The sequence below is a fragment of the Trichomonas vaginalis genome, chromosome III (assembly GCF_026262505.1).
Source record: "Trichomonas vaginalis G3 chromosome III, whole genome shotgun sequence".
Lineage (NCBI taxonomy): Eukaryota > Parabasalia > Trichomonadida > Trichomonadidae > Trichomonas > Trichomonas vaginalis.
In genome coordinates, this window is record NC_067205.1 from 5,757,251 (window position 1) to 5,773,304 (window position 16,054).

Here is a 16,054-nt window from a genome sequence, read left to right on the forward strand (position 1 = left end):
TATTCTAGGCTCAAGCGCGTTCATTCAACGCGGTACCATGCGAATACAGTCATAAATGGTGGCATATAATCTTCACCCAAGCCTGTTGGATTTGTTGTGAAAGTGTGTGAATGATTTCCTGTGGTTCCACAGAAAATACCTGCGCTTGAATCTACTGGGTCGCTTGAAATATCATATCTATGCATTCCCTGTCTATCCGAACCTGCTGCAAGATTTGTATAACCTCTTTTTGTTATTGAATGTGAATGATTACCTGTTGTGTTTGTAGTTCCTGTATGAGTGTGCGCAGGTAAGTTTGCTTCAGTAATTTTCTTCGAACCTCCTGTTTGCTTTGAAGAGTTAGCACAGTATAAGAATTTATCTACAATCTGCTCCCACATACCAAAACCTAAAACTGTTGCTGGATTTGTTGAGTTCATTGACGTATAAATAGAGCCTATAGGATATAATGTTTCAAGAATCTGAGTCTTTAATGTTTGAAGCTCTGTTTTGTCTGCTTTCTTGTCTAACATTGCGGGTAGTTCATATGCTTCAAAGTTTCTGGCATGATCTTCGATATTCCTGCAACTCTTATCTAAATTGTTAAGAGTATCTTTTACGCTTGTACTCGGATTCTCTAAAGGTGCACTTGAACCAAGGTCAAAGTTCAATATTACATCGTCTGCTCTAACAGTAGTGAAGGATTTATGTGTATGATTTTTGTCGGCTTTACTGTCTAACATTGATGGTAGTTCATATGCTTCAAAGTTTCTGGCATGATCTTCGATATTCCTGCAACTCTTATCTAAATTGTTAAGAGTATCTTTTACGCTTGTACTCGGATTCTCTAAAGGTGCACTTGAACCAAGGTCAAAGTTCAATATTACATCGTCTGCTCTAACAGTAGTGAAGGATTTATGTGTATGGTTCTTGTCGGCTTTACTATTTAATGTAGCTTGAAGTTCATTTATATCGGAGATATTGTGTTTATGAGATTTCAAAACTTTGTTCATTGCTTCGAGTTCATCTTTGTCAGCTTTACTTTTAATAGCATCTTCAAACGTTATTTTTGCCTTAACTCTCAAAGTAAATCTTGGTTCAACTAATACACCGTTAACAGAGAAGTATGAAGCATAAATTTCATCGTTATAACCAAATGCTTCTGGTGCTTTACCCGTGTCATACTGTACAGTACAGCTTATGTCATAACCTTTAGCACGAATGTATTTATATCTTCTTTCATTAACATCTTTCGTCTTCACTTCTTCATCCTGTGTTAAATATCCATGGTAGTCCGTTATAATCTGTTCGTCTGAACTTATATAATGAACATGGTTTTTATCTGCTTTTTCGGCTAATTTCTCTTCTATCTCATTTATTTCAAGTTCATGCCTACCACCACCTCCCGAAGAAGTATTTTTCTTCAGCTCTTGAAGAACGTCCACTTCGCCATCTTTGGTGTCAATAATGAGACTTTGTGTTAAAACCTTTCCTGTCTTAATGGATGTTTGTAAAACTTCTTCTTCACCGTGTTCGGGGTCATGGTCGTCATCATATCTTGTGAAATCAGAGATGTTGTCATACATTAAGCATATCTGTCTCAAAAGTTCTGCTATTTGAAACTGGAACGAAAGATATACAGAACTTTCATCATCTCCTAAAGTCAAGTCTGCTTTCTTAAGTATTTCTTGAATGTATGCAATGAGAACAGAGTACCTTGGAAAATATTCGAACAATATTTCATTAGCTGTTGGTTTTGGTGGTTCTTTTGGAGTTTCTGTTGTTTCAGTTCCTTCTGTAGGTTCTGTTGGAGTTTCTGCATCTCTTGACTTCAATGCTCTTGCTCTCAAAGACCTAAATGTTAGAGCACCAGGTTTTACAAAGGACTTTATAAATGCTTTAATAGTTCCTGGTAAGTTATTGTTAGCATTAAGTAAGTTCCTTATGCTTCCATCATGTACGTCCATAGCACTATGTAAAAAATCTATACTTTTCTTGTAGTCAGCAATAGACTGACTGTGATTTTTTAAAGATTTGTCAATACCTTTAAGCCAATCTTCATGCATGTCTGATACTGAGCCAAGAATATCATTTGCTTCCTTTAGTGTATTTTGTGCTTTTCGTAAAGTATCCAATCCCGTACGTGCATTGTTTGCTATACGTCTTACAGTATCTATTTGACTCCTTGTTTCTTGCATCCAACCAGATAAAGTTTTAATAGTATCCGAACCATTTGAAATGAAGTTCAAAGCATTTTTAACGTCATCTAAAGCTTCTTCACCAAGTACTGCCCATATCTTTCCGATTTGGTATTGAAGAACTCCATATGAAGCAGCTGTTAAACCAGTATTTATAAGGTCCCATATCCATGATTTAGCAGTTTTTCCATCCTTTCCATCCAAACCGTTTTCGCCTTGAGGTCCTTGTATTCCTTGTATTCCTTGTATTCCTTGTGGTCCTTGAGGTCCGGTGTCACCCTTCTCTCCTTTCAGTTCATCTTTATGTTCGTTATAATATTCTAATGTCATAAGGTGTACATCATTACTGCTACCAGCAACGCCGAGAATTTGTTTCTCATTCATGACTAAATTCTTTAGGCATTTAATGTTGTTGTCAAATCGAAAGCTCTTTAACAATTCAATGAGAACATTCAGTACTTTCACTAATGAGGCATCTACTGTAGAATTTATATATTGCACCGTTCCATCATTTATGATAGGAACCTTGCTTGTTGTAATGAATGGGTCATAAGTGTTAAAAGTATCGAAATCAATGACTTTTTTAGTTTTTCCATCGTCAATGACTAAATCATTGCCTTCCACTGTTAAAGTTGAGTTTTCGTTTACTAATTCATGTGCTCTTCTTGCTTCATTTGTTTCATACGCATATGCAGCTATACTCATATTTTAATGAGAATAAAATGTTGTTCTATTTACAAAGTACAGACCCAAACGAATACGGGACAGTAAAGCTACAAACAAACTTAGGTCTTCAGAATGAAGCGCTTGCTTTCAGAGTTGTTGACTTTAATACTATTGCTTCATTCGTTATAACTGACGAAACAGATTTCATGGAGTTTGAAATAGATGACAAAAGAAGTTTTATAACATTTCCTAACAGAGCAGAGTATAGAATAGATAAAATTGCTGGAGTCATAGATACTCTCATAAATGAAGAAACTATTGACAACATAGATGTCGAACTCTCTTCTGAGGGAACATTGAAGTTCAGTAGCAAGAAAGAGTTCAAGATAACACGAATGAGTCATAGAGTTCAACTTCTTTTAGGAGCATACCATATGACATTTCCTTTGAAAAGTGTTGACAAAACGATTGAGATGAAATCTGTTCCATACGTATGTTATGGTAATTGTTTGTACATTGAGTCTAAAATAGCTAATGTCACAGGCATTTCAGGAGTTAATAGTAAAGGTTCAGTAGAATATAAATCCTTCTGTTATGCAGTCAATTCAATGTTCATTCCAAACGTTCCTGTCATAGCAACTCATTTAGGTAAATGGGTTCGCATTAGTCCTCATAATTTGAAAGACATGCAATTCAGACTTGTTGACTTTCAAGGAGAGCCTGTAGAACTGAAGGCACCAGTGCGAATGACTGTTGAAGTTGACTTTTTAGAAAATATTAAATGCAACAGCTTACAAGAGAACTCAGAGCTAAAAATATAAAGTATGAATGTTATGTATTAGGTCATGAACTTTGGTTGTTGCTGTTTGATGAAACAAATGAGTTAGTTATGTCAGTCAAGAGAACAGAAAAATATTGTGTTAGTGAAAACTGCACCAAGTCAATAAGATTAGGTTTGCATTATGAAGATGAGTTCGATACTGTTGAAGAAGTTTTGGACAGATATTACAAATTGCTTTAATTTACTAAAACATATTTCAAACAAAGTTTATATTCTGTTGAAAGTTTTGTATATTCATTCGAATATTTATACTTAAACTCAACTCCTGTAGTTCCTGGTGTTTCAATGATGCGGATGTTACCTATTTCATGAATTAGTGGAGTTTGACCACAGCATTCGATTTCAGGGTCGAGATAGTCAATGACACATTGTTTCCCTGTTATTCGTGATATAACATTTTCAAGGTCCTCCTTTGTTAGAATTATTTGGTTCTTGCTTATAAGATTTGTCAAAAGCTTCTTATCGTCTTTGAGTAAAATTGTTGGTATAACTGAAGAAGGTAATGGTCTACGTTATCTGAAGGATTGTTTGAACATTTGTGTAAGGGTTGTCGTTGGCTTCTCTTGAAAGAATTTGGTCCAGTGGTGGATACTCTAACTTAACATCTGATGTAGCGTTAGCGTTTGAAGCTGAGTTTAAATTCACGGATTTCAGCTCTGGTTCTTTTTCTTTCAAACACTCCGAACTATAGTTCTTTATGACAATATTGTTTGTCGTTCGCTGAGTCAACATTTGATGTTGGTTCAATTGGAACATTAACGGCACCAGCTAAGATGGATTTGCTTCTCTTTCATATAGAATAAAAACCTTTTATATGTATGAAATGAACAATATACTCGACAAGGGTTTGAATGCAAAGCTAACGAATGAAAATATTGTTGAATTCACTGAGACAGGAGCTGTGTATAAAGATGTAGAACTACTGAACAAAAGAGCTAAGGGAAGAAGCAGGAACATGAACAAAGGGTGGAAGCCTATAAAAATTTATGTCAATGATGGCTCAGGGAGGTTCAAACATAAAGTATGCAGAAAGTTATAGAGTTATGCTCTCAAAGGTGAAAAGCCTTCATTTAAGAACAGCTATTTTCTAACGCATATCCTCAAAAGCTAACGGATGGGGAAGTGGATGATATGAATGACAGCAAAAATATTAACAGAAATGGCGACAGAGATGCATGGAATTTGTTTACCATCAGTCAATTGAAGGTTAAACTTTAAAACAATGTTGGTCGTTCCCATGGAATATTTTTGACTTTAATGGTATTAGTCATGATATGAATCTCAAGGTATGAACGAGGAGAGATGAGAGACTTATATGCTTCCCAAATTTCTTTCAAAAGGTAATGTTATACCTGACTGTTTCCAAATGAGTTCAATATCATAGCGTGAGAAACCTTGAAAGATAACGAAGTCAGTTATGAGACGTTTTATGTTTAAAGCTAAAAACCTCCATGTTTGCATAAGTATTGCTACAGTTAAGTGGTAATGTCTGACTTTAGTAATGATGTTAGCTAATGGTGAGTCAGGCTTTGACACTAAACCTTTTCCGGCGAAGTCGTCGCAAACTAACAAAGTATTTGAAGGATATTTTTTGAAGGGGTATTTTGAAAGTTTTGATAGAATGTAGTTTGTAAGTCGTTTCATATCGTAAACTCCTGAGTATTGACGTAAGTGGTGTTTGTCAATAATTCTTTCCATCTCCTCAGAAGTCTTTTGCATTCCTGACTGTATGAACTCTACGATGGCATAATATTTCCTCTTACGTCGAATGTAACGTTGAAGAAATTCAATGAGTTCACTGTCTGGAACTTTAACGACAGAGGCTTGAACTTTTGACATAAATGTTTTCGCTGTTGAATCCATAGAGTCTGAAGTTGCTGATATAATGATTTGGTCATAGTAAGAGTCGTTTCCTAAACGCTCTGTTATGAGTATATGACGAATTAAATTAAATGTCTTACCTGAACCCATCTTTCCACAATAGAAATAAACACCATTTGAACAGAACTCATAATCTTTGCTGAAAGGAAGAATAAGAGAAGAGTTAAGTTTGTCTGTAGTTTCATTCATGTCTTCATCTACGTCATGTATTAAATGCTTCATTTTATCTCCATTAAAAAATGCAAGTCAGAAATATTCAGAACATAGCACCGAGTCTAACTGACAAGAGTATAAAGATATACTATGAACATGTTATGATGAAACCAACCAAAATTCAAGAAAGTCAGTATACTTATGAATATCCAAGACACTGGGTAGAGTATGTAGGAGGTGAGAAAGCTATTGAAATCAGACAGGTTCGAAGTATTCCAGCAGGAAGGACAATATTATTGAAGAACTTTAATGTTTTGAGGTATAATGATGAAACAAAGAAGCAAGATAGTTTTCCTGTTGCTGTGTATGTGAACCTAGACACAGGAGATGACATGAAAGTTTTTAACACAAAGCTTCAAACGGTAGTGAGAGAACAACTGACTGCGGAAGGACATCCATTACCTTCAGAAGTTACCATAGCATATAATTTTGAAACAAACTCAATAGATTTTAAAGTCATCTCTGCAAAGAAGTCAGGTTTTACATTTAATGAAGCAGATGTATATTCGAATGAAAACTTCAAAGCTATTGCATGGTTAGATAATGACGATTGCTTTAAGAAAATATTTAAATACAGTGACTCAAAGATGTCAATAGATGACCTTCGTGGAATGTTACCATCGACGTTTACAGTAGAAGGTTCAGCAGGATTGCTTACAGATTGTCAATTGGTGGTATTTGGTCTCGTGAGAACATTGTTATAAAATCCAGTATAAGTGAATTTGCTGAAGAATCTATATTATGTCTTTCAAACTACATGTATTCGCCGCCAAAGCATTATAGATATAACAAACTTTGTCAGTAAGTTTAACATAAGACTTGTCGAACCTTCTTCAATGAAAGATGTTGTGCTACCTAAAGATGGAAAGGATGGACTCATTATTGAAATGATTTTAATAGCATATTAAATGAGCTTGTTCTTGAAGGTCATTCATGATGAAATAACTGTTGTAGAAGATGTTAGCAATTGTTCAGACATTTTGAAGCGTATAGATGATATAAGAAATAAGTTAGATAGACCGCAACGCGGTGAGGGCGAAGCCCGTGAGAACGCTTATGTTTCATTGACTTTCTCCAGTAACGAGAACTTTTATGAGATAATATTGAAGAGAGATGATTTTAATATGGTGTAAATGGTAGCTTGGGCAGCTTTAGGCGCAATGGGAACAAAAGCATTAGCATTTGGAGCAAAAGCACTTGGAGCTTATGACGCAGTAAAATAAAATGAGTGGAGGAAGGGTTTCGAAGACATTAGATGCAAATAAAGGGAAGATTGGAGGCTGGGTTGCAAAGAAGTTAAGATTAAATAAAATAGGGCTCATAAATAAAGCATCCAATTTGGTTGCGACTGAGTCAGAAAATGCTTTAGGAAAGGACGATGAGTTTGCAAAACACGCAAAAAGACTTTAATGACCAGATGAAAGGTGAAACAATGCATTTAAATAGATTCGATGGAACTAAAGAAAATGTTTCTTCTCCACCAGTAGTTCTTCCGTATGGTCCCTATGGAATGTATGGAAACCCTTACGAAAGACCATTTGACCCATTGACTGGTGGAAGTAACTGGTATCATTACGGACGAAGAAGAAAGACAGTCAAGTTGGAGACAGACGTGAAGAAAGCAACTAAAAAGAAACCAAGGAAGAGAGTTATAAAGCAATGAATTCAACAGGGTGAAAAAACAGGTGAAAAAAGAGGTGAGATCTCACCACTTCACCTAAGTTTAAATGGATGTTTTCATACGTGTGGGAGTGGTGATATCATTAATTTTAAGTTTATTTTTTATTTTATTTTTTATTTTATTTTTATATAAATGACGAAAACTATTGAGATAACAAACTACAACGGTCATGAGTTCAAGAATTTGTTCTTCGTTCCTCGTGAAAATACATTCTATCAGATATGAGGGAGAAAGGGTAAAGTTAGTTTGAGCGTTTATGACTACAAGCATAATGGAAAGTTTATACAAGCATATGATACAAACGGTAAGCGTGTTTCATTAGCTTTGTCAAAACTTACAGGTATAAACTATGACAGTGATTTTGACCTATATGAAGAAGAAAGTGAGTCAGAAGATTATGAGCTGTTATATGAAGCACAGCAATGGGAGGAGTTGCAATACTTTTGTAAGTGAGAACGTTTATTTTTTTACATTAGTGAGGTGAAGTGGTTGGTGGCTTTGTAAATATTTAAGGTTAAGTTAGTGTTGTCGTTTGTGTTGTAAAATATACGTTAACGGTTTCGTAAAGTGTCAAATTCACATATCAGGGGTAAGGAGGCGCGCAGTGCCGCCGTACCCTTGATATGTATACTAACTGTTTGACGATAAAGTTTTCACAAATCATTCCTGATGAAGTTTGATGAAGTTTGACGATGAAGTTTGATAAAGTGTTTTAACGTTCATGTCTGACGATGAAGTTTGACGATAAAGTTTGACGATGAAGTTTGATGATAAAGTTTGATAAAGTGTTTTAACGTTCATGTCTGACGTTCATGTCTGACGATGAAGTTTGATAAAGTATTTTAACGTTCATGTCTGACGATGAAGTTTGACGATAAAGTTTGATAAAGTGTTTTAACGTTCATGTCTGACGTTCATGTCTGACGATGAAGTGAAAAGATGTGAAGAAGATTTCTTGGCGTATTTGAAGAAAAAGAGACTAAAGCCAATGGCTCAAAATAAGTTTCAATCGATGTTTGAAAAGAAACGTTTGAGCTATGGTGGTGTAAGAAGCACATATTACTTTGTTAAGAAGTGAGGACATTTATTTTTGTCGTTAGTGTTGGAGTTTGTGTTTGTTGTTAGTGTTTGTCATTTGTGCTGAGGTTAGTACTTGATGTTAGTGTTGGAGTTTGTGTTTGTTGTTAGTGAGAGAATAAATTAAATCATGAACTTTGCCATGGTCTCTGTCCCTAGTAGTTTTCATTAAGTTCTGGAAATAATGAAAGTCATAAACTTTGCCATGGTCTCTGTCCCTAGTAGTTTTCATTATCTCACAGAGTTAATGAAAGTCATACTTTCTATCAGATGAAGCATGCAGATGAACATAATGAAAGTTAGTGAGTTTGCCACGAGTTATGAATAAAATATTGGCATATTAGATGAGATAGCTGATGAAACAGATGAAGATAAATTAAATCTTGGACTTTGCCACACTCTGTCCCTAGTTCCTCAAAATCCTTGACAACGTTGCTTAGAAATTTTGGTTCAAAACCTCATCTGATTTTAATCTGTTATGCTACCTGTTAAGTTTCGCGAGATTATAAATGTCATGGAGTTATATAAAAAGGAGGGACAGCTAGCGATACTGGAAGTACTTATAAGGCTATCTGTTAAGATTGCATGAAATACTAAAAGTCATGAAATCCATTATCGCTGTGCTAGCTTCACCTTTGATTGAAATGACGACTAAAGTCACTGAAGCAATGAAACAAAAGTTTTTGGTAGAATACATTAAATCAGGAACTATTCCAGAAGGTTTTTACATTCATACTATGAAAGATGGTAGAGTTCAGTTTAGAAAGATAAAGCAACCATTAGATAAAGAAGGAATTTTGAGAAAGATTAAACTTCATGAGGACAACATTGCTGAACTTAAGAAGAAGTTAGAAGAGTTGGAGAAAGGAAGAGAGTTATAAAGCAATGAATTCAACAAGGTTAGAAATGAGGGTAGAAATGAGGTTAGATCTACCCTTCTACCCTAAATTTATTTTTGCGCTATGTTTTCATACGTGTGAGGGTGGTGATATCATTAATTTTTAAGTTTATTTTTATATAAATGTGGGAACAAAAATAAAGCATATCTACTCAACAGGAATGAGACCCTTACTGACTATGTATTCGTTTAATGCTTGATGAAAACAATGGTACATATTATCGTATGGGTATACACAACGTCTGTTTCCATCGTCGTCGTATATGTAGAGCTCAAATCCAGTCCAACCTTCTTTTGTACAATATGTAGCTTTATTTAAATATGCATTTATGTAGATAAGGCAATTTTCTTCATCGCTCCAGAAATAATTTTTGTTCTTTGTTGAAATAGTTTTCGTTCCTCTGCGACCATAAGGAATGTATGCAATGAACTTTGCGTCATAAGGGATTGTAATATATTCAGGGTTTCTTTCATCGTCAATGGGTCTGTCTTTGTTAAAATGCATGTTTCTCAGTTTTACTTGAGTTTTGAATAGTTCACGGAAACGTTCTGGGAAAGAGTCATAGTAAATGTAGTCGGACATGTCTTTGTAATGAAATAAAAAAGTTGGAAAATAAATAAAATAAGGTTATTTTTTATTTAGTGAGGACGGTAGTGAATTCGTTAGTGAAGTCGTTAGTGAAATCATTAGTGAAGTCGTTGGTGAAGTCGTTTATGTGTCAGATGGTTTTGTAAATATTTAAGGTTAAGTTGGTGTTATGGTTGTATTGTAAAATATACGTTAACGGTTTCGTAAAGTGTCAAAACCACTAAGTGGTGTACGGAGGCGCGCAGTGCCACAGTACACGACTTAGGGATACTAACTACATTTCAAGTCAGACTTACATTTCAAGTCAGACTTGCATTTCAAGTCAGACTTACTTTCGTCCGAGACTTGCATTTCAAGTCAGACTTACTTTCGTCCGAGATTTACATTTCAAGTCAGACTTACATTTCAAGTCAGACTTACTTTCGTCCGAGACTGACATTTCAAGTCAGACTTACATTTCAAGTCAGACTTACTTTCGTCCGAGACTTGCATTTCAAGTCAGACTTACTTTCGTCCGAGATTTACATTTCAAGTCAGACTTACTTTCGTCCGAGACTGACATTTCAAGTCAGACTTACATTTCAAGTCAGACTTACTTTCGTCCGAGACTTACATTTCAAGTCAGACTTACATTTCAAGTCAGACTTACATTTCAAGTCAGACTTACTTTCGTCCGAGATTTACATTTCAAGTCAGACTTACTTTCGTCCGAGACTGACATTTCAAGTCAGACTTACATTTCAAGTCAGACTTACTTTCGTCCGAGACTTACATTTCAAGTCAGACTTACTTTCGTCCGAGACTTACATTTCAAGTCAGACTTACATTTCAAGTCAGACTTACTTTCGTCCGAGACTGACATTTCAAGTCAGACTTACATTTCAAGTCAGACTTACTTTCGTCCGAGACTTGCATTTCAAGTCAGACTTGCTTTCGTCCGAGACTGACATTTCAAGTCAGACTTACATTTCAAGTCAGACTTACTTTCGTCCGAGACTTGCATTTCAAGTCAGACTTACTTTCGTCCGAGATTTACATTTCAAGTCAGACTTACTTTCGTCCGAGACTGACATTTCAAGTCAGACTTACATTTCAAGTCAGACTTACTTTCGTCCGAAACTTACATTTCAAGTCAGACTTACTTTCGTCCGAGACTGACATTTCAAGTCAGACTTACATTTCAAGTCAGACTTACTTTCGTCCGAGACTTGCATTTCAAGTCAGACTTACTTTCGTCCGAGATTTACATTTCAAGTCAGACTTACATTTCAAGTCAGACTTACTTTCGTCCGAGACTGACATTTCAAGTCAGACTTACTTTCGTCCGAGATTTACATTTCAAGTCCAAGGAAAAGAGACTATTGATGACTTACTTTCCATCGATGGTGCACAACAGCATGGAGGGGATTGGTGGGTTTGGGGAAATTCGCTGAGGCACTAGTGTCCGGATTGTTCGTCAAATAGGTTTCCTTTCCTATAAAGAAATGACACTTTTTTGGCGGCTTATTGACTCAGAAAAATTTGAGAGTTAACGAATAATTGTGGCGCCAAAAATAATTTCTCTTAATTTATTAAATTTAATATACGCACATCCATAAGTTATGCTATTTTTTCTATTTATTTTGTTCTAAAATTCTAAATATTTTTTTTTCATAACATAAAATATGATGTCTAGTCTCATTTACATAACAACATGCCTTAGAATAGGTTTTTTATTCTTTTTGTCACTTTAAATTAAGAATAAAAAGATAATTTAAATTGAATATTTGCGATTATTCTCACTAATGCTGCTTCCTCTTTTATTAGGTAGACAACAAAAAGTTAGCCTTGGACTCCCATATCAGATTTTTGATTGGTTGCGTATATAATGAGCTGGGATTGATAGACGAAAAACCAGTGAGAAAATTTTTGACGCCAAAAACATCACCATCTGATGATTCATTATGCCAAGGTTTGATTCCCATTTAGCCGATTTTTTTCTTTTTTGGATCATGAATTTTTTTTGGGTCACTATAAGATTTGTTTCATGTTCTAAATCTGCTGCATATGTAATCTATTTTTATTTACCTATTTTTTAAAAATCTATTGGATTGCCAAATTTGAATATATTTAAAATCCTAAAACTCCAAAAAAACTATAAATATATGTTTTATGCATAGTGCCGATACTCAAATATCAGATTACTTAGATCCATGAATAATATCCGAATTTTTTTTCTTAAAATTAAACTTCAAAACTTCTTGCAATCTTATTCTTAATCAATTGTAAATTTTTAAAACCATTTTTTAAAATAATTTTGCGTAAATTTTATTCTCATGTTGTTTTAATCGAAAATTGATACATTTTCAAAAAAATAATATTGACTTATGAAATTCATTTTTAAGGTGAAATAGTATTGTTTTTATTAAAGTATATGAATAATATATAAAAAATTAATGAATAATATAAGCAGATTTTTAGTTTACAAAACAAATATGAGCAATGCAATTTCAAACTTTTGCTGGCAATTTCGATATTGCTCAAGTTTGTAGTATTTGTGATACCTATAACATCGGCTTAATCAAAATTCGATTTTTTTTATGAGTTATTGAGAAAATTTGATTGCAATGAGAAGGATTTCGACGTTTTTGATAAACTAAGAGCTGAGCTTTAGGGGTTCAGTTCATTTATGGTTGTAGTTTGATGCGTAGATCTCTTTTTTATTGTAAATTCTTTCAGCATGGAGATCGAGAACGAATCTTTTGAGAACTTTATGAGTTTTTACACCCGTAAAGAGGTCCTTCGAGGAAAGATAGTCCAGACTACATGAAGATGTGGGTTAACCAAAAAAAGCCGATGGTTTCCCCATATTCATGTAGATCTTCGAAAAAATGAGCACCAAAAAAGCCAAAAAAATAGGCTTTTTATTGGATTTGTACACTAAATCAATAATCTATTTAGGATCTGACACTCTTTTTAGCCAGAGATATGAGGTCCTTTCTAGGAAAACGATCTATTCATCCATAAAAAAAATGAATTATCGTTTTCCCCAGAAATTACATGGGGAGTGGTAAAAGTAAGGAAAATCTGGGTATTATAATAGTTAATTGATCATTCATTCAATATGCAACATAAGCATATTAAATTCACGCATTTTATTCTAATCTAAGTATATAATCGATATTTACATTGATTTTGATCAACTATTTAAAAGTTATATATTAAAATATTATATTTTCCTCAATCAAAATCATATTCAAAATACAACAAGATATACTCCATCCATATAAAGAGCAATTTCTCCAAGATCTTCTTAGATTTGGAAGACTTTGGGAAAATCTAAAGATTTAGGATATGATTTACATTTGAAAACTCATATAGTAAATTCGGAGCTTATGCCGTATGAATATTATTTAAAGTACTTTTCATTTTGTTTCGTATCGAAATTTACATAAAAATCTAATTATGTTGTAAACAGAAATTCATCAAAAGTGACACCTCAGAAAAGCTAAAATATTGAATTTTTGGAACTTTTGATAGAGCACGTTTTTAAATATTAATTAAAGTAAATGCATATTTTGTAAAGATTCTTTTTAATAAAAAATAAAATTTTGAAGAAGAACACAAAATCTTCTGAAAAATAATATCACATAAACTCATATTATTTTCTAATATATAACTATTTTATATAAAAATCAAATTCAATGATCTTAAAAGCGAAGGATAAACCTCAAAATTTACGAATATAATGAGTGGGAATATAATGCTTATCTATCATAAAACCATATGAAATATCAATTTTTGCTTTACGCCTAATTTTTGACGACAATTAGCAAAAAATGTTAAATGTTAACACTCAGTCCATTTGAATATGAAAAATAAAATTGACTTTGATTAAATGTTTTTATTTATCATGCAATTCTTCTTGCGACCAAAGATTTGAATAAAAGTTCAAAAAATAAGATAGCTTAAAAAATAATATACGGTAGTGTTTACTAATAGATGAATAGTATATAATTTCTATTAAAATGGATTTGATCCAAAAAAATATAAAACCAAAAATAATTGTTATAATTTAAATGAAGAAGTAATTTAAAACGATTTTATTTATGATCAAATTTTATATATTTTTTTGGATCAAATCCATTTTAATTAAGGGTTTCGTTTTGCGAAAAAAACGTACAATACGCAATTTCGCTAAAAAACATTTAGCTAGCAATTTCGACCTTTGACTCCACTCAAGACGTCACTTTTTTAATTTTGCGGTATCATATTTTTGGAAAATCTTTATGAATATTATATAGAAAGTCTCTTTAATATATATATTTCATATTTTTATCGATTTTTAAAGTTTTTGCGAAAAGTATTCAATTATTTTTGCTATTTGGTCGGGTAAATGTCAGATTTGCGACATTTTCTGATATGATATTCAGATTCTACGTTGATAATAATGCTTATAGAACCCTCTTGCTATTGTGTCAAAATTGCGAAACCGATAGCAAAAATATCTCGCAATATCAAAATTGAGATATTGAGTGAATTATGCATTATAGAGATTAAAAATCTGATTTGTGAAAACATCTCATCAGTTTCTAGCTAATTCAAAAATCTTTACTATCTTATTCGATTAAAATGAAAAGAGAATAGTTTCATTATGCTTTAAATGACAGCCTTATAATATAATCATAGTTTTCGCTCAATATGCAGCATTTTTTTTTCGAAATCTATGGTCAATATCCTAAATACTGATTGCTTTGCATTCATATCTCTTACATTTTCTATACCCACATCACTATTCATTGCTATTCCTATCTTTTTCATTTTTGTTTGTTTCTCATAATTTCTCAAAAAACACGATAACTTGATATTTGTAAATATCATACTTTATAACGTAAATAAGAACTTGACCTATTAAGAAAAGCAGTAATGAAAAGAAAATCTGAAATTCATAAAAATTACAAGTTTCTGATGACAATTAGCTTAATTAAACCAGGTACAAGATTATATAATTGTATTTTCTATCCAATTATCCATATAATATCTTATCCAGAAAAAATAACTTGATCAATACCAAATGATTTTTTAACTAGTAAATAAAGTATTTTCTTTACACACACATTGTATATCATAGTTTTTTTTTGGTTTCGCAAAACATCCAAAAACAAATATGCTATAAAAGTGACAATTTTAGCAAAACGAAACCCTTATTTTAATAGAATTTATATACTATTCATCTATTAGTAAACACTACCGTATATTATTTTTTAAGCTATCTTATTTTTTGAACTTTTATTCAAATCTTTGGTCGCAAGAAGAATTGCATGATAAATAAAAACATTTAATCAAAGTCAATTTTATTTTTCATATTCAAATGGACTGAGTGTTAACATTTAACATTTTTTGCTAATTGTCGTCAAAAATTAGGCGTAAAGCAAAAATTGATATTTCATATGGTTTTATGATAGATAAGCATTATATTCCCACTCATTATATTCGTAAATTTTGAGGTTTATCCTTCGCTTTTAAGATCATTGAATTTGATTTTTATATAAAATAGTTATATATTAGAAAATAATATGAGTTTATGTGATATTATTTTTCAGAAGATTTCATTCTATATGCCTATGAAAAGTACTCTCAAAACTAACTTTTCCCTAATTATAATTAAATCTAGAATATTGTATTATGCTTAGTATTATTTCATTTTTCTCCTTCAATTTAGAATTTACAAATGTCAAAAAATTGAGAGCTGTCACTTTTGATGAATTTCTGTTTATTACAATTATATATCAAAATCAAGAACTAGAATTATGTGAGTTATGGACTAGAATTAATAGAAGTCCACCATTTTTCTTCACACCAGATGTCAGATTTTAATCTTTTTAAATTTTTCCTTCAATATCCGAACAGACTTTCTCAAATGAAAATATTAAAATTTAAAAGATATTTCATTTGATAAAATGAAAATTTCAGAAAATCTATGAATCTTAAAATTTATGTAGGTAAATTTAAAATAAAAAATTTAATTTATTGTTAAGGATACCCTTACATT

The 16,054-nt window shown here is 32.6% G+C and overlaps 4 protein-coding genes and 2 pseudogenes across 6 annotated transcripts, besides 3 other annotated features; 3 read left to right on the forward strand and 3 right to left on the reverse strand.

Moving 5' to 3' along the window:
• Positions 1-8,095: part of a mobile genetic element that runs on past the window's edge.
• TVAGG3_0648500 (organellar and viral DNA polymerase type B) lies at positions 21-2,882 on the reverse strand (the record flags this gene model as incomplete). The annotated part of the gene is made up of 1 exon (XM_051241551.1): positions 21-2,882. The coding sequence occupies one exon, from the start codon at positions 2,880-2,882 to the stop codon at positions 21-23; it is 2,862 nt and encodes a 953-aa protein (XP_051088138.1).
• Positions 3,239-3,664, forward strand: TVAGG3_0648510 (uncharacterized protein; the record flags this gene model as incomplete). The annotated part of the gene is made up of 1 exon (XM_051241552.1): positions 3,239-3,664. One exon carries the CDS (start codon positions 3,239-3,241, stop codon positions 3,662-3,664), a length of 426 nt encoding a protein of 141 aa, XP_051088139.1.
• Positions 4,914-5,754, reverse strand: TVAGG3_0648520 (annotated as a pseudogene). Its single transcript has one exon. A coding segment is annotated over exon 1 (841 nt).
• On the forward strand, positions 5,805-6,683 carry TVAGG3_0648530 (annotated as a pseudogene). The gene has a single exon. A coding segment is annotated over exon 1 (879 nt).
• A 1,043-nt stretch (positions 8,096-9,138) lies between the features above and the next one.
• On the forward strand, positions 9,139-9,417 carry TVAGG3_0648540 (uncharacterized protein; the record flags this gene model as incomplete). Its single annotated transcript, XM_001286935.2, has 1 exon — positions 9,139-9,417. One exon carries the CDS (start codon positions 9,139-9,141, stop codon positions 9,415-9,417), a length of 279 nt encoding a protein of 92 aa, XP_001286936.2.
• A 165-nt stretch (positions 9,418-9,582) lies between these two features.
• Positions 9,583-10,017, reverse strand: TVAGG3_0648550 (uncharacterized protein; the record flags this gene model as incomplete). The annotated part of the gene is made up of 1 exon (XM_001290549.2): positions 9,583-10,017. The coding sequence occupies one exon, from the start codon at positions 10,015-10,017 to the stop codon at positions 9,583-9,585; it is 435 nt and encodes a 144-aa protein (XP_001290550.1).
• Positions 10,018-13,468: 3,451 nt separating this feature from the next.
• Positions 13,469-13,506: a mobile genetic element.
• A 2,238-nt stretch (positions 13,507-15,744) lies between these two features.
• Positions 15,745-15,781: a mobile genetic element.
• Positions 15,782-16,054: the final 273 nt, after the last annotated feature.